At 40.2% G+C, this 25,865-nt stretch overlaps 2 protein-coding genes across 3 annotated transcripts in view; one reads left to right on the top strand and one right to left on the bottom strand.

Moving 5' to 3' along the window:
- The window catches only part of vps13d (vacuolar protein sorting 13 homolog D), a 57,900-nt gene extending 53,931 nt beyond the window's left edge, over positions 1-3,969 (top strand). The window contains 4 exon segments of the mRNA XM_051070976.1: positions 590-785; positions 1,088-1,219; positions 1,302-1,542; positions 2,962-3,969. Of these exon segments, the coding sequence (XP_050926933.1) occupies positions 590-785; positions 1,088-1,219; positions 1,302-1,542; positions 2,962-3,093 (701 nt within the window). The 3' untranslated portion in view covers positions 3,094-3,969.
- A 142-nt stretch (positions 3,970-4,111) lies between these two features.
- On the bottom strand, positions 4,112-24,908 carry LOC108900494 (immunoglobulin superfamily member 21). 2 transcript variants are annotated; one of them, XM_018701564.2, is made up of 10 exons: positions 24,720-24,908; positions 16,741-16,865; positions 13,843-13,964; positions 13,247-13,365; positions 12,898-13,013; positions 10,105-10,621; positions 7,300-7,400; positions 5,895-6,087; positions 5,773-5,802; positions 4,112-5,318 (listed from the first exon to the last, which is right to left on the bottom strand). In XM_018701564.2, the coding sequence occupies exons 1-10, from the start codon at positions 24,781-24,783 to the stop codon at positions 5,236-5,238; spliced, it is 1,470 nt and encodes a 489-aa protein (XP_018557080.1). In that variant the 5' UTR covers positions 24,784-24,908; the 3' UTR covers positions 4,112-5,235. The 2 variants fall into 2 exon arrangements, with proteins under 2 accessions (XP_018557080.1, XP_018557081.1); XM_018701565.2 differs by having other exon boundaries at positions 16,753-16,865.
- Between the last annotated feature and the right edge of the window lie 957 nt (positions 24,909-25,865).

Raw genomic sequence — 25,865 nt, 5'->3', positions numbered from 1 at the left:
TTTTAAAACTAGAAAAGCGCTATAAAAAATGAAGTCCATTTACTAACTTTCCTAAAAAATAACTTTTACTGGTTTCTAACAATCTGCTTAATTCCTTCATAGTAAAAATGTTCATGAATAAGTTATGTCATTGTCTACTGCCTACCTGCTCTACTACATCTTTGATTGTTTCAATGGGAAATCTGTTAGGGGTTAGTTGGACTGACCCAGTGAATCATAGAAATAATGTGTATGAAGTCTTATACACAGATCAGCAGCAATATTACAACCAGTAACAGACTGTAATGTTGTGGCTAATTGCTGTATAATTTACAGTATGAAATCAGCACAGGGTTATTTCTCTTTAGCCCAGAGAGCAAATATACAGTATACAAAAGCACATCAGTCAGTACAAATGAACTAATTCACTGGCATTCAGTGTATCCCACTGAATTCCAGCAGTGAATAACTGCTGTGCTCTGCCAGAGCTCAGTCAGATGCTCCAAAGCTCCCACCATTCATACACTGTGTCCACAGCCAATCTGTTCTCCTTTAAGCTACAATTTCTGCAAGTTTGCATGTCTTTTTAAATAAACCTCCACTCCCCCAGGTATCATCGGAGGCATGACGAGCATCATCACCTCCACAGTGGAGGGGGTGAAGACGGAGGGCGGAGTCAGCGGCTTCTTCTCAGGCCTGGGTAAAGGTCTGGTCGGGACTGTGACCAAACCAGTAGCTGGAGCGCTGGACTTTGCCTCAGAAACGGCACAGACAGTTCGGGACATGGCTAGTCTCAGTAACCACAGGTGGGTTGAGTCTATTACTTGTATGATGTGAGCTTCTGAAAAAATGGCTCTGCCTCCTGTATTATTCTGAATCAAAGAGGTTTTCAGGTTTCTACTGAGAAAACATGTACTTAAAGTGAAATAACAAACCTGTATGTTAATGAGGCATCTGCTGTGAATGACAAACATGAAACAGACAGTTTCATGCAGCTTGAAAAGCAACATAATGACTGTGTTAATTGTCTAAGTCCTTATTCCCGTTTGAAGAGGAACAGTGTAGTGTATTGTGTGTGAAGTGTTTGCGTTCTTTCTGCGTTGTTCAGGCTCAGTGTGCAGCGGGTCAGGAAACCTCGCTGCTGTAAGGGACCCCAGGGTCTGCTGCCTCGATACTCTGCCATGCAAGCTGATGGTCAAGAGCAGCTCTTCCGCCTCACAGACAACATCCATTCTGAGTTGTGAGTCTCACTTATTTCACTAATATCCTAAAACCTGCAGTTCCATCAGACTGAGTTGTTTATTGTTCATTTCCCTCACCAGCTTCATTGCTGTGGAGCCCATCGACACCTACTGTGTCCTCATCTCCTCCAAAGTGGTCTATTTCCTGAAGCCAGGGGACTACGTGGATCGTGAGGCCATCTTCCTGGAGGTCAAATATGACGACCTCTACCACTGTCTAGTCTCTAAGGATCATGGGAAGGTGTATGTCCAGCTCACCAAGAAGGCTGAGAGCACCAGCAGTGGCGTGGCCATTCCTGGCCCCTCCCACCAGAAACCCATGGTGAGACACTCGTCTGACTGCTTGTTTGATTGACAGCTTCATTGTCTCCTCACTTCTCTCTACTGTTATCTCTCCACCCAGATTATATTGCTTTTATTTGTCCAGGTTTGAGTTTGCAGGGTTGCAGAAGTACTCCAGTATCAACATTAGTGCAAGAATTGACTTTCTTGCTTTTTATTTCATCAAAACCAAAGTTAGTCTTTGCCAGTGGATTCTCAGTTCACTAGACTAACAGAGTGTAAAAGTGTAAACAAGAGTGAGAGTGAATGAGAGAGAGGGAGCAATGGTGCTCATCAAAGTGAGAATCTTCATTAGTGTTAGATAGTTCCAACCTACATGTGAAAATCATGTTTATTTGATCAACAGTAGGAGGCTCCCAGCAATTGCCCCGATTATACCCTGTTTTGCCTGGGTCCTTGTTTCCCTGTGTCTCTACAACAGAGACCCACAGTAGCCACATTTATGGGAAATACACCATGTTGAAATTTACTGAAATTATCTTTTAATACCTGTTTCTGAAAAGAAAATCAAAATGACCAAAAGATACACAGACACCCAGGAATCCCTGTGTTGTTGTTTTTTTCTTGACATCCTGTCGTGATCAGACCACACATTTGTGTCTTTGAAATGGTCACTGGGTTTCTCCTGTGTGGAGTGTCATAGTGGGACAACTCATACATCACCTGGAATACCCACCCCCACCCATCAGGGCAGAAAGACTTTGTGCCTTCTCTTCAGTGACACTCACCAATAAGAGTACAGAGGTTTCTACAACTTAAACATGGAGAAGAGAAACAGTAATGATGTTTTCCTTCATTTCAGTGAACCTCATACTGAGTCTCACTCTCTAGTCAGAACAATTACACCAAGTGAATCTTACAAATGGGTGTGACATCACCCTTTGCATACATATATATGCTGTTCATCTACACATTCATCACTTTTCTACAGGCTGAGGGAAAAAGACCAGTGACCATGAATGTTTCCAGCTTCACTTTGATTCAGAAAACCCAGATTACACACACAAACCTTTGTTGGTGGTGTTGTCAGGCAGAAAAACAAAGTTGCTCCCCTGTACGTCACACAGGCCATTAAAGACAGCAGGCTCTGACTGTTTGGGGTCACATACAGTATGTCACATCTCCAAGCTCTCAAAACACTACAATATTGTGTAGATTAATCACAGCATTACACACAGCATCGTGGCGAAGTGACATGTCAGAGTGCAGCTTGATACTACCAACATTAGCTTGTGGCCTTTGAGGAACTGAATGATATATAACGGTGATGAGACAGGAGACGCTAGTGACAGACTTCTTGGATTAGAGATGTCAGTAATTGTGTGACTCACGGAGTACATTGTACGTGTTAATGAAAATGTATTCCTAAAACCACCATCTATTCCAATCCTTTCCACAGGTCCATGTGAAGAGTGAGAGTCTCGCCATCAAAATCTCTCAAGAAATCAACTATGCCAAGAGTCTGTACTACGAGCAGCAGCTCATGCTGCCTGCCAGTGAGAACGAGGACTACTTACTGCTTGAGTCCTGATCACCTGACTGTTCTAAGAATTTGACTGAAGGATTATTAACTTTTCTTAAATCCTGAGAAGGTGGTGGCTTTTATTGATTTTTGTAGGCTTCTGTTTTTTAAAGTTTATGACAAGCTGCAGTACAGGGAATATTCAAGCACCCTTGTACTTAGGTTTAGTTACATAACCTGATGTTTGACAAAGCACATAGATGCGCATGACATAAAAACATATGCAAGGCAGTGTTAGTCTGACTGTGTATATGTAGAAAACACTCTGTTTATATGACTGCTGATGTCAGCACATGTGAACACATCCTACAAATGTTTGTGAATAGACATGAAATGTAAATAGAGCTTCACACCAATACTATAAAGCAGTGTACATACTGTATTAATTATGAAATATGGAGAGTAACAACAAAAGCTGAAATAATGTGAAAAGTAACAAACTGCCTTTACAACTCTATTTTGTGTATAAGAGACTATTAGTTAGAGTGTAGGGGGTGAATTGCACTGACACAGGGAGGGGAGGGACCTGCAGCTCCCCTGCCTGAAACATACCGGAGCTGTGTGTCACTATCTCTGCCTTTCACGATCACAGACCTCCAGGTCTGAGTATCTCTACTTTTATTTAACAGCCCTTTTTTAATGAGCCTGCTGTTGTTTCTAACCAGAGTTCCCCACTAAAGGACAATGTGGGCCTTCTAACTCGGCTTCACTTGTTGCAGAGTTGCTTGTTAATTGTTAGAGCTTTGGGTTCTGATTTGGTGCCAGATGAGGTGAGTTTGAATTGTGTGCTATAGAAGAGGAGTGGTGTTCAGGAGAAGCCTCAATCTGTGATTCTGTAAAATAACGTTCACATAGACACTGCTTAAATAAAGCACCACAACTGCAGCACTCACTGTGTGGGACCTATTATTTCCAAACGTTACAGTGTTTGATCATTGAATACACAATCCTGTTTATAGAGCGTCATGATGATTTCATATATATATATATAAACTGTAAGTGTTTGGTGTTAGAGGTAAGCCATCATTATCAATGGATACATTTATTTTCCAATAATAATTTTGGAATTGACTTGGAATGGCTGGAGACTCTTAGTCTAACAAAAGTCTAGGTATAGACAATAATTTGGAAGCAAATTTTTTACTATGAATCATACACTGAATCCTAAACAGTTTGAGATAGTTTGGATCATTTCATTCATTTCCTATAACATGTTTTTGATTCCCAAAGGAGAGCTCCATCATTTAAACAAGGAAGCACCTCTACAGTTAACCAGTAATGAGGAAAAATGGGAGGTGAGTGACATTATTGTGGCCCCCAAGGATAAAGAATGAAAAAATGAATGAGAGAAATTCTTTCTTGGAGTGTTAGAAGCATTTTCAGAAATAATGATTTTTGAGTGGAGAGAGAGAGAAGACAAACCAACTCAGTCACTACAGGTGAGCAGCTGTGTTGTACAAGGGAATAAAACCTGCAGATGTTCTTCTGCATTTTTTTAAAATTTCTGAGAATTCAAACAACTTTACCTCCTTCTCCTGATCCCACAAAATAACCGCCCCAACCACTCCCCCAATTACCTGATGGCAATTTTTGGTCTAAGCTGCCCTCATGGGTGGTCACAGACCCTCCAAGCACTTTCACATGGCTTTGCCTGCCTTCCACATGTCCATTAGCATATCAATTTTGTGCAAGTGGAGTTTTTTAGTATATCATGGGGGACATACTGATGAGTCTGGTCTGGTATCAGCATGAGAGCTGGCTATGCTGATTGGTCAGCCTATAGTCTATCAGGACTACCACTCTCCAATGTCACCATACCCTGGGATATGATATACTAGATCCAGGTTTTCCCGTAGTGTGATACAGTTAGAGCCTCTTACACACTCATCAGAGTATGACCTATCAGTAAAGTTGCTCACAGTGTGCCAGCATGCTGTATAACAACTGGATCTTTGTTCAGTATCTGATTCTGTATCCATATCTGTCCTCTCTCCCGGGGTTGAAGTCTGCTGCACCTTAAATGTTCCAACAGCACTGCGTGTCGCCGCTAACAGCTGGGTGGAGGTTTAGGTATTACAAGGGAGTCATTAAAGAGCAGGTGCCTCAGGTAGATGTGGGTGGAGGTGTGTGGAGGAGCAGCAGAGCCTCAGGTCACGTCAGCTCGCAGGTGAACCTCAGCAGCAGCAGCATGGAGGTTAATGTGAGGGAGCGCTGACTGACGGCCGCATCAATAGCTGCGCACAAACAAGAAAGCATCCATTACAGAAGCAAGAAGGCAGTGACGTTATGAATTAAAAGGTGAAATTATGAGGTGTGTTACTATGAAATAACAGTTGGTGTGAAACAACTGTTATTGGAAAATGCTATTATGCAATGAAAACAGACTTTTGAAACAGAACATTTTTGAGATAAATGTCAATTTACAACATTTTTTTTTTCATTTATATGTTTGCACAATTTATTCATGTGATAATTTATGTCATAATTCTTTATTTATTGAATATTGAACGCACTGAGGGTCTAAGGTTTCTGTTAGTTCTGTTAGTTAGTTACAATTGTTGGAAATGCTCAAACAGCAAGTCACAGGGGCTGGATTACTATGGTCAACTTGTGTTTATACTAATGGTTTGGTACACTGATGGGAAGTTACCACAGCAACTGAAGTGAGGATGGTGAAGAATAACCTACCAATAAAATGTTTCTTCAGTCTTGGGTTGTCTGTAAAAACACACAAAATACAAAAACATTTACTGTGAGCACAGTGAACAAATGATAAATGATTAAATCAAAACTTCCACAAACAGACCCACCAAACACTATGAGGCGGGTGTGGGTATCTGTGGAGCCCAGAGGATTCTGGGCTGTGCAGCGGAACATGGACCCATTGAGCTCAGCAGGAACTCTCTCTAAGACAAGCTCCCTCCCATCATGCTCCTCTCTACCATCCAGCAGACGTCCGCCAACTTTGGTCCAGGTGAACATTGGCTCAGGGAAGACCTCACTCTGTGGACACAAGCACACACACAGGTGTGTGAGGAGAAAGCTTCATGGTAAGGTCACAAAGCGTGCTGCGAGAACAAGGTGAAAGAATGCTGATCTCTGTGAACTATAAAAACTGAAAAGTGAACAGACTGGAAAATGATGACACTGACTCAATTAAGCTGATTTCCTCAGGCAGGTTGTCTCAGCCTCAGTCATCTCTGGGCCTTTGGATAGCTAGGAGGCCCCTGCCTGAGGTTCCCAGCCCACATTAGGGGCTCAGGAGGACCAGAGCTCTGCAAATTGACTCTAAAACTAAAAATATTATGTTTTCACAGATGTGTATACAACTCATGAATATACAGGTATGTAAAGTACCTTGCAGACATAATATATTACACATGGCTGAAAATCCATGGGCGTGTTATTTGAGGTAAATCAAGTTAAGACAGTTTTATTTATATCGGCAGGCTAGTGATGAGGTTTTGTCAGTTAAAAAAAGGTGTTGTAACACACTGAAAACCTGGCACCTTATCATCACCAGGAGTGGAATTTCAGGAATATCCCATGATCTTGGAAACAGATATATTTGTTACAGAGGGAAATCAATTGCATCTAAATGTGACATGGAATACATTAATTATCATAATGTTAATCCATCTAAAGTGCCCCTGGGCAAACTCCCTCCTCTTCCTTCAGGAGCTCTGCCACAGGCAGCCTCTCCACTCTGTTCTCTTCAGAAGTAAAAATAACACATCGGTTTACATTCTGTGCAAACAGTGTGCAAACTTTGAATAAGAAATCAACACTGTCAGGATTGGTGGAAAAACTTTAGCACCGAAGAATGACTCCTAACCTTAAACATGTAAATATCACTTCATTTATTTTATTAGAATGCCAAATATCACCTCAGAGCCCCACCACTGCAGAGTCTCCTTGAAAGAGCCAGATAGCATGTTTTAACATTGTTCCTGTTTGCAGCAGCTTCACTGTGCCACATGACAAATGTAATTCAACTCTCTGCAAACTGATTTTCAAAGAAAGAGGTGAAACCAGTTGTTGCCTAGAAGGAAGGAACTCAATCCAAAAAGGTATGGTACAATTTGAAAAGTGGTCAGGAGAGTGTCTCTTTTATTCTCCATATCTTTGATAGTGGAATGTCTTCTACCCTGTGGTGAACATTTTCTGAACTTCACAGTTTTCCCTGTTAAAAGAGCCACTGTGTTGGAAACTCACTGCAGACGGTCCCAGCTGGAAGCCTTGGACAGTGATCCGGACTGTGTCGCCCACCCTTGCCTTACTGGGGCTCATGGACAGCTTGGGTCCTCTGGGAGCAGCTGATAAAAAAGTAAAATACCACGTTGGACTGCTGTTGCACAGTGAGACAACACTCAACTTTCAATCGTCTGAATAAAACTAAAGTCATAATGGTACATGTTACCTAACCCACATTTCAAGGATCCACCCACCTGCTCAGAAAATGTGCAGTGAATGTCCACCACCTTTTCATGGAACTATCATGAGGCAGTACAAACTGTGCTGCGGGCTTATTATGATTCATTTACTGTTTCTCTACTCCAGTTCCTGTTGAATTAACGAATCCAGCAGCCTGCTCTCTGTAATTCTATGTAATCCTGAAACTGTCCTTCACAGTGTGTGGTGGTACTGAAATTTACATTGTACATCTCATTAGCTCTTTTGAAACATCACTTGAACTGCGTCAGTACTTCCCAGGATCATACATCTGACTTAAGTATGTATATTCTGTGTAAGTTTGTATAGTCTTTTTACCATTACTATAACCAGCTGAGTGAGTAGGCTACTTGTGTTGAAAAACGGAAGCTTTCCCTCACTACTCCAGTCACAAGAATTCCAACAAACTCATTCCTGGTGGGATACACCTCTAAATTAATAACACTTTGTTATTTTGGTAAATGCACAGCCCAACCTTTTGAATATATAGAACTTCGGAGCTTACCAGCTTTTTCAATATAAGTCATTGCACATTGAATGCTAGGAGTGCTAAAAGGCTATGCTTCAATATCCTTTCTCTATGTTGTAGGGCGCATGTATCTCATGACTTATGAAATCATGGAGTGTTTTATTTTATTCACTGTGATAATTGTGCTGTACTTGTAGGGGAGACCAGGGCTTCCTGTCACACTGTTAATATTTTTAGAACCAGAGGGTGCTACTTAAATTGAAATACTTGTCTGATGTCACGTCTTGTCTGGGAAAAAGCACAAAGCACATGGTTAACTAAGGTGAGCACCAATGTAATAATCTTCTTCTAGTTAAAAATCTCAATAATTGTGTATTTGGACTCATTAGAAGAAAGAATAAAGTTTCTTTTTAATGCGTCAGCTAATGTCCTGCTTTAAGCTAACTTTAAGATATAACTAACATTAGCAAACATGCCAGTTTGGGCCAGCTTGTCTCAGGCATTTTGGGGCAAGTTGTTACACGTGACTTGAGATTTGTTTGAGTGGTTGACAGGTTTGATTTTGTTTGTTAAGTTTGTTTGAAATTATTTTCCAGTTTCAGTTGTAACTTTTTTTCCTGTAGTTGAACTTATTTCTGAATTTGAAGTTTAAACAAAGTAAAGGAGGATGAAGGAGGACCTTAAAACTGAAAGTGAGTCACAAGGTAAAATATTTTTTCCCAGAGAACCAAACCTAAAACAGTAAAGAAAGTTCCTTTTCTTTAAAAGTAGTTCCTCTAAAATCCAGACACCCTTTCATCAGAAGAGAATGAGTGCATGTGCCTTGTTTTTGTTCAGTAGAGCTAGTCCACTGAGAAAGACTAGAATCCAGTGCATGTTTGACATGTTTTATTTGTTTGAAATGAATTTCCAGTTGTAGTTGGGACTTTTGAAGTTAAAGTAAAAAACAAAAAACACACCAATAAATTGCGTCTTGCTTTAATTTGCTGTAAAATCCAATGTGTCATCTTACCCCACATAGTGTGACAACTTACCAACTGATGAGGGAATGTGTCACATGTTCACACTCACTATTCATATGCTTAGAATTCTGTATTGAAACAAGATATGAAAATGAAGTGAATGCAAAATATGTGCCTGACAATTTGTTGTTTTAACAATATGATATATTGATTCCAAGGTTTATAAAAGAGTGTGAAAAGTGTGACAACATGCCCTGGTCTCCCCTATATTTGTTTCACAGTAAATAAGAAGAAGTCCACCAACATGTAATTATGTTGTAGTGACAGTAGCAGAAGTAAGAAATTAATTAAAATTCAAATTGATGAGTGAAACAATTGTTAACACTACATGTACAACAAAAAGTCTGACTGCTAACCAAACCGCAAGAATGAGTCTCCCAAACAAGAAGGGCTAACAAGCACTGAGTGGATCTCTACAGTCTGCAAGGCAAAGGTCACATGACTCTCTGGTTGGGGCTGGAGGCCCCTAACAGCAGTTATAGCAGTTCACCTTTTTTCAATTTGCTGAGGAGATTTTTACACATTTCTACGGCAGTGTTTTGTTGAGCACTTCTTTGCTAATTTGCATTTTACAACACAAGCTAGTAGACAAACTAACAAGGCTAGTAGCCTATCAGCACATGTGGCTGTCTCTGTCACATGACCCTTGGAGCTAAAGGGTACCCAAGAGGTATTACTATCTGGGAAATGTTGATAGCAGAGAATACTCTATGTACAGGAGCTGTTATCAGCAGTAGACAAAGTGAGCTTAATGGTTTTAGTAATATTAAACTATCTTAGCAGTGGGTGCATGAGGGCTTGTACACCTAAACCAAAGCATGAAGGGAAAATGTGTCTGTCACCACAACCGCGTGATAGTAAGCCGAGTAATATTAGTAATAGTATTAATGTTGGGTGTAGTGTGTGAAGCTGCACTGTTTCATACATACTCATACATACATACGCATCAGTAAAGTGATTTGTTTGTTCGTTTTTCACAGTTTTGTCACAGGAGTATGCCTCATGTCAGTGGTCAGTGGATTCAGAGAGGATTCTCTGTGCATGTTAGGTCAACCAGTGTGTTGGTGCATAACTCACCCAGTGTGACCTCAGCCTGCATGGGCATGGACAGAGCTGGGTGGTTGACCTCACAACTGAACAGAGCCTCATTGTCCAGCTGAGGGTTGAGGCTCCAGGTCAGCATGGCTCTCACCTCCATGGTGCCGTCACCTGCTGCCTGCTGCCGGTGCTGGAAGTAGTAGAGTGGGTCACTGCTCTGGACCCAGCGGGGAAACTCCCGGCTCACCACAGTCTCAGGGATCACCTCAGTGGTTGGCTTGGGGTCAGACTCAGATCTCTGCCCTCGGTCCTGTTCGAGGCCGTTAGGGCCATCTTGGCCTAGCCGTGCCAGCTTCCCCTCTTCTTCCAGCAGGGACAGGGACTTGTGGAGTTTGGTGTCATCGAGGTCTCGACTGGTGAGAACCTGGGAGCTCCAGAGCCCGGCCTGGCTCCTTCCCTGGCTCTTGTCTTGACCCTTGCTTTGGTTTCCCACTGAGGAGGAAGACTGGGAAGTTGGTACTACATCAATAAGCTCACCATCCCGCTTGAAGTACACCTGAGAGGCAGGGACAAAGGCAGGTGAGCTGAACAGGAACAGTAGAAGTACAACAGTAGAATAACCTTGACCTTTTCCCTCCTGACAGAACCTCCATTTGAAATAACAGAGGAAACTATGAATCACTTTGCTGAAAGGTTTGTAGTCACTGACTGTGACTGCACCCTTTGACTAAGCACAGCAATCATATCACTTTGAGAGTGAAAGTTACCAGCACTGACACCTGATGTACTTATTATCATTTTAAGAACAGTGTGGATGACCACAGAATACAGGATTTAACATTGCTCCCCTCACAGAGACGGGTTTCCTTTGATGTCAGTACTGATTACCAGGATCAGTACTGAGGGATGTGTTAACTTGTCCTGGGCTGGCGAGTAAGAACCAGCCTCAGCTTCAATCAGATCATCTGACTTACAGGTTTGTGTACTGACATTGCCTATTCCATACAGAAAGGGTATGGAATAAGGATGTGTACTATAAATTCAGAAAACAAAAAAAAATCTGTCACTTTTTGGCCCTCTGAAAAAAACATAACAGCTGGTTAACATCAACAACAAGGTTAGAGACTCACTGCCGGCTGCTAATGCTAATGCCTGACCAATACTAATGGCACACTGTGTCAGTGATGGGAGAAATATTTAAATCCTTTACTTAAGTAAAAGTACCACACTGTAGGAACACTAACACATATGAGTAAATGCATTCAATATTTTACCTTAAGTACATTATCTTGCTTATACTGTACCTGTAATATCTGCACCATGTATCAAAACCAAAGGTTCTTATTAGATAGCGGTGTCACATCACTGTATCATACTATATAATTATTATTAATAACATGTCAGCAGCATTTCAGTGATGTCGCTGATCAAAGCTGAGGAGCTAACTTCTTTATTTGCTTCTGGGTAGTTTAATCATTAACAATGTATTACTTAATAAACTCATTACAGGCTAACTATGTACAATGTGTGACAGTCTAAGTAAAAGTATGTCAAACTATACTTGAGTCAAAAGTACCCCATCACTTGGAATGGATGTAAGGGCCACTGGACAGGACAAATAAATACAGCAACTAATAATCAATTCCTTGTACACATAGGCATGTGAGTGCTGTTATAAGACACACTAACACAACCTGTGTGTTTTTTTCAATGCAGTGCCAGTTTGTATCTGAAAGCCCAGCTAGAGTGTTGGTGCAAAAACAGGACTTGCTGGGTTCCCACCAAACATGTATATAATGACTTATTTCATTATACTATAACATAAATATAGTGCATGCTAACCCATTAAGCAAATAACACTTTGTATGGCACACCATGTGTATGTAGCATCATCATGTGACCACAAACATTCGCTTAAGTGTCTGTCATTTCTTATTTATATCATAGATACATCAGATAGAGTGCATGTTGCACACTGGTGTCCTAATAGTGACAGTGTCACTGATATTATCCAGACACAGAAATATAAATAACCTACATTCAAAAACAACACAGCTGCAGTCTTGCTGTACATATGCTGCAGTTATAGATGTGTCAAGGGGCAGCTTACAGCTGATCATTGTTGTGTTAATCTTGTAACACATACGGTCATGTGACCAGAGAGATTGGTGTCTGCCATCATCATTATTTAGCACAGCTACAATAGCCAAATGCTAGGCAGAGGTGACCTTGGTTTAACAAAGAGAGCTGGTGAACAGGCATTCTAGTTCAATAAATAGTAAAAAATGGAAAACAGAAAATTAAATCAAGTGTCATCCTATCAAGTTTATGATTACATGTAATATTGCAACTCTCCATCTTGATGATATGTACGTCTCATTTAGAACATGTGAAGTCACTCTTGGTGCTGGACTTCTATTTCATCACATATGCAGCTGTCCTGTAATCCCCTGATATTAATTCCCAATACATTTTCCAAAGAGGTCACAGAGGGTACAGACCAAAGCTGTAAATAGCTTTTTTTCATTTCAAACTTTCAATCTGCTGCAGCAAGCATCAAATGAGGGCATTGTATTTTTTTTTCCTGTGACCACATAACACTGCAAATACAGGAGTGCTTCCACTTTCATCCTGCAGTGAACACAGAACCATCCTTTTGTAGTAGTGTATCAGGATTTCTAAATGATCTTAGGATAGTTTTCCACGATTGCAAATGGATGGATGGATGGATCATGAAGCTTTCCTTCCTAGCACACAAAGCAGTTATGCAAATGTGATTATGGAGACTGAGTCTCTCAAAAGGGAAAAGAAGAATAAAAAGATTCATCTTACCATGGGAGCTGGTTTTGCTCCTGTAACAATGCAAACCAGAGTGAAGTTCTGGGCCTCGTAGCGACTAAAAGGAGCTGGACTATTTGCTGCCACCACAGAGATAGACTTGGGAGGTACTGCAGAGAAAATGCAAAGAAGACTTAGGCACTCAAACATGGAAGTACTTGATTGAAATAAATATAATATGCAGCACGAGTCATGAGGTATTTATCTGGAAAAGAAAAAGGGCTAAATGATGCATCAGCATGCTGATGTTACCTGCTGGAACAACCCAGAACTTCTGTTCAACTTCACCAGTTATGGGGCAGGTTAAAATTCATGCAACATCAGAAATAAATACGTACTGTACCTATGACAGTGAGAATAATGCTGCCCGAGGCTAGAATCACTTTGTCTCTGGAGCTCCTGTCATAGATCCCCACATGACACTCATACAGGCCGTCATCCTCCATCTGGACCTCAGGGAGCCTGTTCATATACACAAGGATTACAGTTTTTAACTATATCTGTCATTTTTAACATTTCAGATTTTTAAGATCCAAAAAATCAAATTGGGTTTGCTTTAATCTTGCCTCCCTTACCACTACTCCCCCTCTGTCAAAAGAAAGCAGGTTTGGATATCCTTTAAAAATGTCTTTCAAAGGATAAGGGTTATTTCAGGGCAGCATGGTGCAGTTGATAATACTGTTGCCTCACAGCTTTGAACCACTGGGTTCAAACCTGCAGGCCAGCCAGGGCTCTGGTAACTGTGTATGAATGTGAGCTGTCCATGGTGCACTCCACCTGTCACCCTGTGTCAGCTGGGATAGGCTTCAGCCCCTCCACAACTCTCAACGATAAGTGGTGTAGGTAATGGATGGATGGGTTATTTGAACATAACACATGTTGCACAGTAGTAGTAGTAGTAGTAGTAGTAGTAGTAGTAGTAGTAGTAGTCTGCCTTACCGCACAGTTGACTGGTAGACCAGGTCCTCTCGTCTGCGATTATCCTCCATGTGGGAATAGCTGGTGTTGTACATGGCATCATAGGTGAAAATCTTTTGCTTGGCACTGCCTCCTTCAATCACCTGAGAGAGTGAGAGTGAAAATGAAAGTGCATTAGCATCACATCACAGTTTGAATACAACTTAATGTATTCATTAACCAAGCTTGTGGCATGCCCCTAAAGACATGTCAGTCAGCCTGTCAGTCGCCCACTTCTGTAATAATTTTGATGATCCATTGACTTTTCATCTCACGCAATATGGTTTATTAACAAATACCAGAAATCAGACTCTTGTCTGGTTTACTTCTACATTTTGTGGCCCATTGTATTGTCAACAGTGTCTCCCTGACTGGGCCACTAGTTCTATAGCCTTTGGGATGATGTCAACAGTTTTTCAGACGTTTCTTTTCTATGGAGTGATTATGCAGAAAGTGTGAAGTCAATAACTTGTGTGGTGTTTCTGTTTCAGATAATTGAAAATTGCAAGTCGGCACTGTCTGTGAAAATGGTCCATAGCAGCGATGACCTCATCATCACTGCCAAGATGGTGACCACTGGGCTCCCTCTTCATCTTTGGGAAGAGGGATAAAATCATTAGGGCAGGTGTTAGAGTTCAAATCCTCATTTGGCAGAAAATTCCCCAAAGGTCTTTTCAGAACCGTATCTTCTGTGTAGGCGTTTTCATTTAAGTCAGTCATAGAACTTGTTTACAAAACCCTGACCGAGAATGTTTTAACATCCCAAGACAACATCCTGACAGACAGTTCTCATCCGTTATTGTCTCAGTTTGGCATTCTAGGAGTCCCTTTTTTCCCTTTGGAAAAAAAGAAAAAGAAGTATTTTATTCTATGTGCAATTTTAAGCATTTTAAAGCTGGAGTGCGGGTCTTTTACATATGGATGAATTTTGATTCATTTAGATCAACATTCAAGGCCTTGCCAAACGAGTTCACACAATGCTGATTAAGCCTATCACCACCAGCTAAATCTCTCAGTATGTTTTAGTTCAGTATTAAATCTGGGTCATGTTAAATCTCAAAAACAGTGTCCACACCATTGCACTGGTGTGCAGCAGGCTGCGAGGCAGGTTTTCTCGCATTTGGTGGGTGTTTCAGCTGTGTTACCCAATCAGCAGTGACGTATATATAAACCCATTGTTATTAAAAAGGCAGGCATTCAGTCTAAAAATGAAAACTATCAGTGGCAAGGACATGTACTTATTACCACTGGTGTGACTTTTCCTCATCGGACTGCTGACAGAAGAGAAGAGACAAACAGCAGACAATGTCACCTTACTGCTCTGGACAGGGTACTATTTGTAAAATATATGGAGTAGGCTACGTAGCTATTATCTAAATAATGGATTACTGTCTTGGAACTGTGACATATCTGTATTTTTATAACTATTTCTGGACACGAGCCTGGGATGCACTGAGAATGTGTTAACAGGGTTCTGGAGGCTTCATAAATGTCTTCCTCAAATGTATGGCTCCCACAAATGATTAATTTATTATTCACACAAAGTACTCCTGGGCTCCATACACTATCAGAATGCTGTTAGGTGGTAAACAGACTAAACACCCCTGTGCTTAGAGCTGCAATGACTAGTTGATTAAGAGAAGTCATGAAAACTAAACAGCCTATCCTCTTGTTCCAACTTTACCAAATAATTAACCAATTCATGGGGAGAATAATTGACATATTAATTGATAATGAAAATAACTGTTATCTGCACCTTAATGTTTGTTGTATTCTCATTGGGAGCATATTAGCATGCTTACTTTAGTAATTAGCTATAATAAGTAGCTTACCTAAAATTAGTACAGTCTCATCTACTGTTAGCTTAGACTTTTGAATCTTGTTTGTGTCTACAAGCACCAAATAAGCATTAATTACATCTACATTTTTCTCATTGTAGCACAAGACTACCATTTCCTCTTCTGTCCCTTTCTGCAGGTATTTCTGCCTCTGGAGCTGTAGAGTCTGATCTGTGATGACAAGTCTCCTGCTGCTCCTACAACTCCACTCAACACCTGCTGCTAGAATTAGAAAGGACTTATATTGCTATTAGTTGTATTGCTACGGGCAGCTGTGGCTCTGGAGGTAGAGCAGTCGCCCACCAATCAGAAGGTCGGTGGTTTGATTCCTGGCTCCTCCAGTCTGCATGCTGAAGTATCCTTGGGCAAGATACTGAACCCCAAATTGCCTCCGATGTGTGTCATCGGTGTATGAATGTGTGTGTCTGTGTTAGAAAGCACATTGCATAGAACAAGTGCTGTATGAATGTGTGTGTGAATGGGTGAATGTGATCTGTAGTGTGAAGCGCTTTGACAAGACTAGAAAAGCGCTGTATAAATACATTTACCATTTACGTTAGCAGTTAATACTTTAATTATCACTACTATCATTACTATTACTGTATTATTGGTATCACTTTACATTTTATATGGAACCTGTGTTATGCTATATTCTTCTCCCACTATTCCCCTCTCCCCCTCTCTCTCCTTCTTAACCCAACCGGTCGAGGCAGATGGCTGCCCACCCTGAGTCTGGTTCTGCTCGAGGTTTCTGCCTCTTAAAAGGAAGTTTTTCCTTGCCACTGTCTCCTAGTGCTGCTCATGGTGGGATTTGTTGGGTCTCTCTCTGTAAATACCTATTTTAAAGAGTCTGGTCTAGACCTGCTCTATATGAAAAGTGCCTTGAGATGACTTTTGTTGTGATATGATGCTATATAAATAACATTGAATTGAATTGAACTGAACTGGAATTTTATGTGAGAGCTAACTAATTATGCAACAGGCATATTGAGGGCAGGAAAAGGAAAGAATTTGCAAGCAGCTGTTTCTGCATTAAGTTCACCTGTGTGCTCACCCGAAACCACACAATCTCTCGGAGGTTGCCGTCTGTTTGGAAGTTGCACTTGAGTGTGACTGTGTCTCCAATAACAACATGAGGAAGAGGCTCAATGGAAACGGTCAAGTAACCTGGCAGAGACACAAGAATGGGAAACATTTTGAAATTACATTACATTCTGCTGAATGGCTCGTATAGAAACAGAGATGTTAGACGCTATATATTCTTATGCTTTTACAAAGTAATCCATTATGAAAGCATTACTGGACTTGATGTACTGCACAGTTAATAACTGTACAGCTTTGTTCCTGCTCTGTTGTGCTTAGATCAAAGCTGAGTCAAGGTGGACTCTCATTTAGCAAATACATAGGTTTCACCTCACCAGCACCTTTTCAATATGTAAGCCAAGTAAGTCCAAAAAGTGGACTAGAGGATTCCTCAGAGATAAACTACACAGAAAAACGAAGCAGGAAGACGAAAGAGAAAACGAGATGAAAACAAGATTAAAGAAAAAAGAAGATAAAGGAGAAAAAAGATGATTCGACATAGTGATCTGGAGCCAGTATAAATGTATAAGAAAATCAAGAACAATGTCAACAACACATTGTTGTTTGTCCCACAATCCCTCATTTACCACAGAGCATGAAAATGGTTTTCTATTACATAATGAAGTCAGTCCTGCTTTTGCTTTTACAATGAGATACTGTATATCCAAAATATCCCAGTTTGTAAAATACACTGGAAACACCAGAGATATCCTGTTACTAAAACCTCACAATTCTTATAGTACAGGTTATGTTATAATGTAAGTTATAGATGGTTGAGTCAGACGAGGACTATAGTATTGGAATGTACAGATGCTCATGTTATCCTGTTCACCCTGGTATTTGATGGTTTTGTTTTCTAATGTTTTTATGTTGTTTATCAAACCTAAATGGTAAAATCAAGTAGGACAAGTTGTCAACTTGACTCAAGTAAGTCAAGTTGCAGGTTGCATCCATGTTAGTCCAGACTCATATAAAATACACTGATCACAACAAAACCAGTTACCAGTGTTAATGTTGTGGTTGAATGGTAGTTTGTAGTGAAGGCTTGTGAAGCAATGTTTTACCAATTCAGTGTCCAACCAAATGTGAAATATGGTCACTGCTTTCACACAAGAATGCGAATTAACAGACAGACAGACACACAACCCGAAAGCATACAGTAATGCCCCTGGCCATGGCTGTCACCGGTGCAGAGGCATAAAGAGTTATAAATAGTAAAAATGCATACTACAGGCACTGTATGGTGCTGGTAATGGCAATTTTCCCCAGAAAAATGAGGAGCTGAAATGCGTAGACTTGTGGCAAAGGGAAAGCAGTACATTTTCCTGCTGAATATGAGACACAGAGACATACCTCAAAGCAAGGGTAAAGCATTACACACATAAAACTGTGGAAAGTGGGGAAGGTCAGAATCAAAGAGAAAAGTGGAAGGTGCAGAACAGAGAGAGGAAAAATGAAACAGTGAGCTGCAGCATGAGGTGGAAAAATCCAGAACTGGACTGGGAAACAGAGTGAGTTAACAGAGTTAATGGATTCATCATTTATAGTTCATTGTGCTTAATGGAGTCATTATAAACTGATAAACTGTTTCCAGCCAAGCCGGAAACTACCTTTATTTTAAATTCTGGTTGTAGTTATTCTGGATGAAGTTTACAGAGATTCCAAACGTGTTAAGCTGAAATAATGGGTACATTTTTAAAACAGACACTTAAAACATCTAAAGTATTTCCATTGTAGTGAATGGTGCAGCCATCATATAGCTTCAAGGAAAAACTGCAACTATGGTACATAATATGTAAATAGTGTATAATATAGTAAAAAAAATCAAAAGATGTGGCACTGGATAATAATTCAGTGTTATTATCTGTGTAGTTGCACCATGGTGAAAGCAAACTTTGTTTGCTGTAGTATTTGGTACGGACTTGATGTGTTCCAGATTTCTCTCCTGACGCTTGAATATTTAATAGGAACTCTATGCCTCTGAGAAGATGGGATTAAATGTAGCAAGAATGTACCACTGCTGCTGCTGCATTTCTTGTTCTTCTTCTTCTTCTGTTAGATTAGCAGCTCAACATCAGTTGGTGCTGTTAAAATATCATAGTATGGTAATCATTCCATCCATTAAGGCCAGCTGCCCTGCAAGTGTACTCAACTGCAAGTGAACTAAAAGCTGAGCCTGACCATTACCAGTCTAATAAACACACAGGCAGCTTGCACAGCCCACTGCTTAGATATACTAATCCCCAGGAGCAACATTATTTACACCAGGATGAGATTTATATGTTGCTTTGCTGTGACCTCTGGGATTAAATGGGTTAATGTAAATTGCAAGCCTGTAGCCTGCATGAATGAATGAAACCCACCCCCCACCCTCCCCCAACAAAAAAGCACATATAAATTAATCATGTCAAACACATTTAAAGTTTATTACATGCCGAACCCCATTTCATATATTGCAATTCATACTAGTACATATGACCTATAACACAATGAAATGCAAAACCACATAACATGAAAATAAATCACTGTTAGATACATGTGAAATGCAATGCCTCATATGTGAAAGCATTGTTTTTACATTTACATATACATTTCCATGTAGACGCACATGATTTCATCATGTGAGACATCCTGTAATAAATAAATCCTGTAATAAAATTTAAAAATGGTTTCAAATGTCTTAATCTGATATGTAATCATGTGGTTTTTGGACAATTCACTTGTCAAAAAAAATACTGTGATATAGGCACATATTATTTTCAGGTACCTTGTAGCAGACATCCCCAGCATCAGCCATAAGCTATCAAAGAGTTAACTGTAAGGACTGAAGAGCCTCCCCTTCCTCCTCTCCCCCTAAACTTAAACTTTCACACAAACAGGAAATATAAAAGAAAGGGGTTTTGTGTAATTCTAGACCAGTTTTTAGTATGATATAGAGGATTTACGGAATTAGTCCAATAGCAAATGGTATGAACAGTCATCAAACCCTCCATAGAGAGAAGCTGAGTTCATCCTAAATTTATCAAGAAAAGTAACATAAAAAAGACCATAATCACCACAAAGGTGTGGACCCCCCCTCACACACAATGGACTCACACACATAACACAAACTAGTGTTCCTCCCCTCCTCCTCTTCCTTTCTCTTAGACAACAAGCCTCTGCTATGTTGCATACCAACACTGTCCTAGACACTAGTGTTCTTCTCCTCAAAATGTCAGAAATAATATAACTGTCCAACTTTTCTGTATGATGTGATCATACTGTTATCATCCAAGTGCTTCTGCTCCCACTGTACAAGCCTGTGTTAATACTATTTACGATTATTAATGATTATTATTAATCACAGAGTTGTTGCGAATCTCTTAGAAACCATATATTCTTTTGATTGGTCAAATTACATGATCTTTAAGGTTTGACTGATGAACTGATGTAAAAATGCTTGCCTGTATTGAACCATTTCTCTCATCAATACCACCATTAGTTTGATGTATTTTCTTCTTTAATGTTTTAATTGATTATGATTCAAGACGGACGTGCAACTTCAGATTAAAGAATATAAAAGTGTAAAGGAATTGCTCCCCTCTTTGGCCACATCAGTCCTTTCTAAAGTTATCTGTCCAAAGTACAGTAACGAGTGCACTTATTTCATCATCAGAGACACACACTAATCAAGTGCCCAGCCGTGCCAAACAGCTGAGACACACTCAGAGAGCATGATGTCTGGCAAGCACGCAGTGGTTTAGGAAGCTTCCACCCACAGTCTGCCATGAGGAAGCTGCTGACTTCAAACATCGCCGGCTTTGGGTTGCGACCAAAAAAGTGTCAACAAGATGACAACACAGCTCAAGTAGGCCAAAACATCAGATTTTCTGTTCATGACTGGGTTGGTGCCAAAATAACCTTTATTCTTAAAATCCATTCGTAGACACCTTGTAGCCATTACTTTTACCAGTTACTAGTTAACATTGTTAGTTTGATCAGCTTTATTAATAGTCATTACACTTATCTTGTATGTATATAGTATGTTAGTAGACAGCAGTGAATACATTTTCTTCATTTGAACCCAATCATTGCCTCTGGGTTTTTTTGGAGGAAAGGTTGGAGATCAATTGAATCAGGAAGTCATGGCTTCTGGTATGAGACTGATGAGTTGGATTCATTACATTAATTTTCTTTCTCTTTCCTCTTTGGAGGTGTTGCCCCTTTTACAATAGCTTTTTCTGAATAAAGCACTGCAACCTTATTCATGAAATGTAACTACCTCACCTGTTAAATTTCAAAACAGTATGACTTCACATGTTATTAATTCACATATATTGGACATTTTAGTCACAGATATTCCAATTTTGTATGTAGGCAAATGTGTTTTGTCATATATGGTATCAATTTTGCATGTGAAATACTACTCTTCATATGAAAAGTGTGGTCTGTGGAGTGAACTAATGTCCAGGAGCTATACGGCTGCCCTCTGACTCGTGGACTGGGACCAAAGGCACCTTGCAGAGCGGCAGCCTGGCAGTGCTGAGAGGCACTCTGATGCCCTCTGTCATCACAGTCAGCCTCACCTCCACAACACTGGCCTATACTGCATGACGTCACCCTGACTACAGATTATTTTCCCATGTTTTTCCTCTTAATCCCCCCTCCAGCTTTTCATCCAAAGAGCCAGCCATTTGCCAAGCCCTGGTCTCTCGACAGACACACACACAAACAATGTGGCGGAGAGATTAACACATATCAGAATAACACTGAAATGATAAAAAAAAAAGCACTCAAGCATGATAACTGCTTCATAATGTGTCCTGTAAACAGCAGAAAGCAATCATATAACTGAGGGGAAGCATATTTTGGAATGAGATTAAGGTTAGTGAAATGAGATATTGAGGAGTGATATCACTGTCCCTACTCAGCTTAGGTTGGGCTGTGGAGTATTGCTGCTTTTGCCCTACTTATGTGACTAACATAAAAAGGACAATTCAACAGCTTAGCCTTTATAGAGGGCTGTGTACTGTAAAGTGTTTGAAATTCCATGTCTTGTGTTGTCTTTGCTGGAGGAGATAAAGCTGGCTTATCCAGCCATGTCGCACTCCTCTTTGTAAATTTCTCCTGGTATAGGAGGCAGAGAGTCGGCCCTGCTGTCAGATAAAAGGCTCCACTCTCGAACACATCAGCAGCAAGTTGAAAGATCACAAAACTGTTGAACTGGTGCTGTTACATTGTGCATTAGGAATGGTGGACATCAGGCAAAACAAAAGCTGCTCTGAATGAGAAACACAGAAGGTTCACCTCATGTTAATACCCGTCTTTGATCATGGAGCTCAGTTTTCTATTCAGGGCAACCACATCTGTCATCTAGCCAACAAGCTGCCAAACTTCAGGCCAAAATCCCTGCTGAAGGAGAACTCACATATGAAATGCCTTTCATCTTCCAAACACCAGGAAATCTTTTCTAGAGAAAAAAAAAAAAAAATCATATTGTAATAAATTGGAAAAAATGATTTCTGTGTATTTAACTAACCAAAGCAGGACTTTCACACAGCTCAGACAAGAAACCCTTTTATTCAGAGAGCACTGGGATTTTAAAAGATCATGCAATTAAAATTTAGAGTCATTATGTATTTAAAAGGGTGGGGAAAAATTACAAAACATCCCCAACTGACAATCAAGTGGAGCAAATAATGTGGCTTAATGTGGATTAATCAGTTAAACCTCAGTTACAATAAAGCTAAATTAAAAGCAAGGGCCCTCTGGATGCCATCATGTAATGACAGCAAAGTTGAATTTAATCATTAAACAACACTTTTTGACTTTTTTCTGGTGCTTTAAATAAAGTTTTTTTTATTGTGTATTCAAAAGGCTAAACTGGTTGTATCCTCATGATACTGCTCCATGATATTGGCACCAGCTAACTGTGTGAGCGCTCCACTCACTATCAGTGGAAGGGCTCCAGGCTGCCTCAGCCCTGTGGTTTCTAGCAGAGATTGATTCATAATCTAAAATCTAGACAGAAGCGTCCAAGATCAAAAAATCTGTGAATTCTGCTCTGGGATTAACATCCATGCACTTTGTGTTGAACAGGCACAAGCATTTAATCATTTTAACGGACAGATTACCTTGAGCAAATATGACTCCGAGTCGAACAACGGCCCTTTTATCTCAAAGGGGAAATGTCTCCAAACAATATGAGGTAACTTACTAGATGACATCTCTCCGGCAGCCACATCAGGCTGCATAAATATGCTTCTGGTCTGTAATCCATTGTCATCAACAGCAATCATGAATCTAGAATGCAGCTGCTGAATCTGCAGCAACAGCAATATTTTTTTTTTTGGGATGCTCTTTTAGCTGCCAGGCACTGGTTCCCATTAATTTCATCATGATCAGATTAACCGTGCTACACACTCATCCACCATCCTCACTTTCACATTCTATCTGTGTGTCTGGCCTCATAAAGGACACACCTCTTCCTGCACTGGCAAGGAAAATTGTCACTGGACATAAATTGTGACATCCAAAACATCCTCACAAATGATAAACAGAACATTTAGGAATGTGACCCATACAAGCACAAACTAATATTGCAAATGCACTGAGATTGAGAGGCAGGGACCTTCCAAAACCAAATTCACAATTAATTAGAAAACAAGCATCACACAATGAACCTGGAGCTGTTGTGGGACCTGGAGGTCTGGACCTCAGAAGGATTTTGTGTGGTGAGTAATCCAGCCCTACATTAAACTATTAAATGAACTTGCAGAGATTTAAAACTTGCGTCAGTTACATAATCCATCACAGCATTGCTCTTGTCTGCTTTTACTGTGTCACACTTTACATTATTTGTAGTAATACACTTTTGAAAAGTCCCCTTGCATTCCCACATGCCAGGAACAATAAAATCAGACATGGTGTTCCCTCCAAAGCAAGTCTCTGCAAGTGGATCTTCAAGATGCTTTGGAAGAAATTTGACAACAAACTTAAACTCAAGGTCCACTTATTGCCTTTTCTTTCTCTCAGTCACACCTCACGGTCTCTATCAGAACATGGAGTTCACTCTGTTGTTGTTGTGTGAGATTAGTTTAGAAGTTCCATACTTGGTTAAGGTGATGACAACTAAGCAACCTCCATTTGCTGATGAAGACCATTAGATGTTCTTGAAAGACCTGGAGAAAAGTAGTAGGTGGACCTTGAGCTAACATTAACAAACTTTTTTATGGTTCAAAAATCCTTAAGATGACTTGTATGGTTGTTCTGGTATGGTTCATTTAAACACACTCACACACACACACACACACACACACACACACACACCGTTTAATTAATGAAATCCAGTCTAAATAAGAGTTGCTCTCAGTCAAGTGTAATAAAGTTCATCACACTGCTGGTGACAATAATCTCAGCTAGAAACCACAAGTCAACACAGAAACATATTCCACATATTTCTACCCCTTCTACTTCCTGAACAAGAGAATAAATCCACCTGAGCAAATATAAAATAGAAATCATCAATCTTGTTTCTAGAATTTAATAAGAATGATCTGTGTCTGTATCTTGAGTCAAGAAAAAATGAGGGAGGTTGCTGGTAAAAATCAAATGTGATTCTCTAAATTTAGGTTGCAATGTTCTTAGAGCACTGGCATGCACCCTGTCAGGATATATTATAACCAGTGCTAGAGTGAAAAAAACAACTGTTGGGCTGAACTGAAACTGAAACTGAAAGGATCAGTCATAAACATGATGCAAAAGCATCAATAACATCAAACAAACAACCAGTCATAAAGGAAAGCATAACCTTCACCTCCATTCAGAAAGTAATACAAAAGCTACTTGTAATTATTTAAAAGATCTCTAAACTGTTTCCCTCTGCCCTAGTCTTCACCTCATGCAGATAGTGCTGATGTCTCGCAGAGAAGCTGCTTATTGAGGGTCATGCCCACTTACCAGCTGTCAGACTCAGAGTGTGAGCAGAGAGGAGAAGGCAGCAGAAGGCGAGAGGACCTGTCATCCTGCTGGGTTCTGCTGCTCAGACTGAACGATGCTCCATCTGACATCAGAGCGGAGGACAATGGCAATGTTTCATCTCCCATCCTTCACACTGAGGCTGTTTCACTCTACCGCCCGGGTTTATAGTCAGAGGATTACAGCAGCTCTCTCTCTCTCTCTCTCTCTCTGCCTGCAATATGTGATGCAATGTGTGAAAAGCCATTGGGGATTGAGGATCCTAGCTCAGCCTGGGCTTCCCATGATCTCCTTGGTCTTTGTTTTGACTTGAGTTAAAGTCTGTTCAAATTCAAAACTCTGTTCAAAACTCTTCATCAAAATAAAACATAATTTAGCCTGTATTGTTTATTATTTGTTTAGGCTGTATACAATCTTTTTGGCTGCTGTCATTTCCAGTAATGGGCACATGGGTGTGGTTTAATATTTTTAATGTTTTCATGTAATCAGAATTGGCCTCTAGAGGGTGAGTGGGCCCCTGATATTTTCTGTGATCTTGCCTCAGTTTTTTAAGTACAACAATTTCTTGTCAGGTCCTTTTTTTTTAAATGACAGTATAAAATGCATCTTTTATTTACTTATTTAGGTGATGCAAGAGTAGAAATGCAAAAATTTGATCTTAAAGGTTCTATGTGTAACATCAATGACACCATGGCTAATGATTAAATGAACTGCAGCAGTGGTCATTTTACTGTAAAAGAAAAGTAAAAGTAAAAGGAAGGTCACATAAAATGCCATTCTGAGTAAATGTTTTAAAAGTGGGCTGGGGGAGTGTTACATTTATAGAACAGAACTACTAAATTAAAGAACACTTTTTGGTTACAAAATAAAATGCATTAGCATGTCAGCATCATTATTAACATCATTATGCCAGTTCTGTCAGTCAGATCACTTCAAACCTTTCAACAGGTTGTGATGATCCCCTGCCCTACTATGCTTTATGTTCATCAAAGGTAATGGCAAACAGGATTGGTGCAGCCAGCCAGATTTGCAGCACCTGGGCTGTGTGTGCCCCAAGAATAGAAGCCCAGATCCACTTTACTGTTTCTCACTCTTTTTCCCTCAACAGGCCTCATCTGCCAGCTCTAG

The sequence above is a fragment of the Lates calcarifer genome, linkage group LG6 (genome assembly GCF_001640805.2).
Source record: "Lates calcarifer isolate ASB-BC8 linkage group LG6, TLL_Latcal_v3, whole genome shotgun sequence".
Lineage (NCBI taxonomy): Eukaryota > Metazoa > Chordata > Actinopteri > Centropomidae > Lates > Lates calcarifer.
Note: the sequence above shows the minus strand (reverse complement) of the source record. Positions and strands in the feature narration are given on the sequence as shown.

Bases quoted from the DNA above. Each gene is read 5' to 3' on its own strand.
- LOC108900494 (XM_018701564.2), bottom strand. From the start codon at position 24,783: ATGACAGGTCCTCTCGCCTTCTGCTGCCTTCTCCTCTCTGCTCACACT. The intron at 13,965-16,740 runs GTGAACTTAATG...TCACTCTCTCAG, and splicing joins GGTTTCGGGTGAGCACACAG to GTGATTGAAGGAGGCAGTGC. The intron at 13,366-13,842 runs GTAAGGCAGACT...GTATATGAACAG, and splicing joins GTCTACCAGTCAACTGTGCG to GCTCCCTGAGGTCCAGATGG.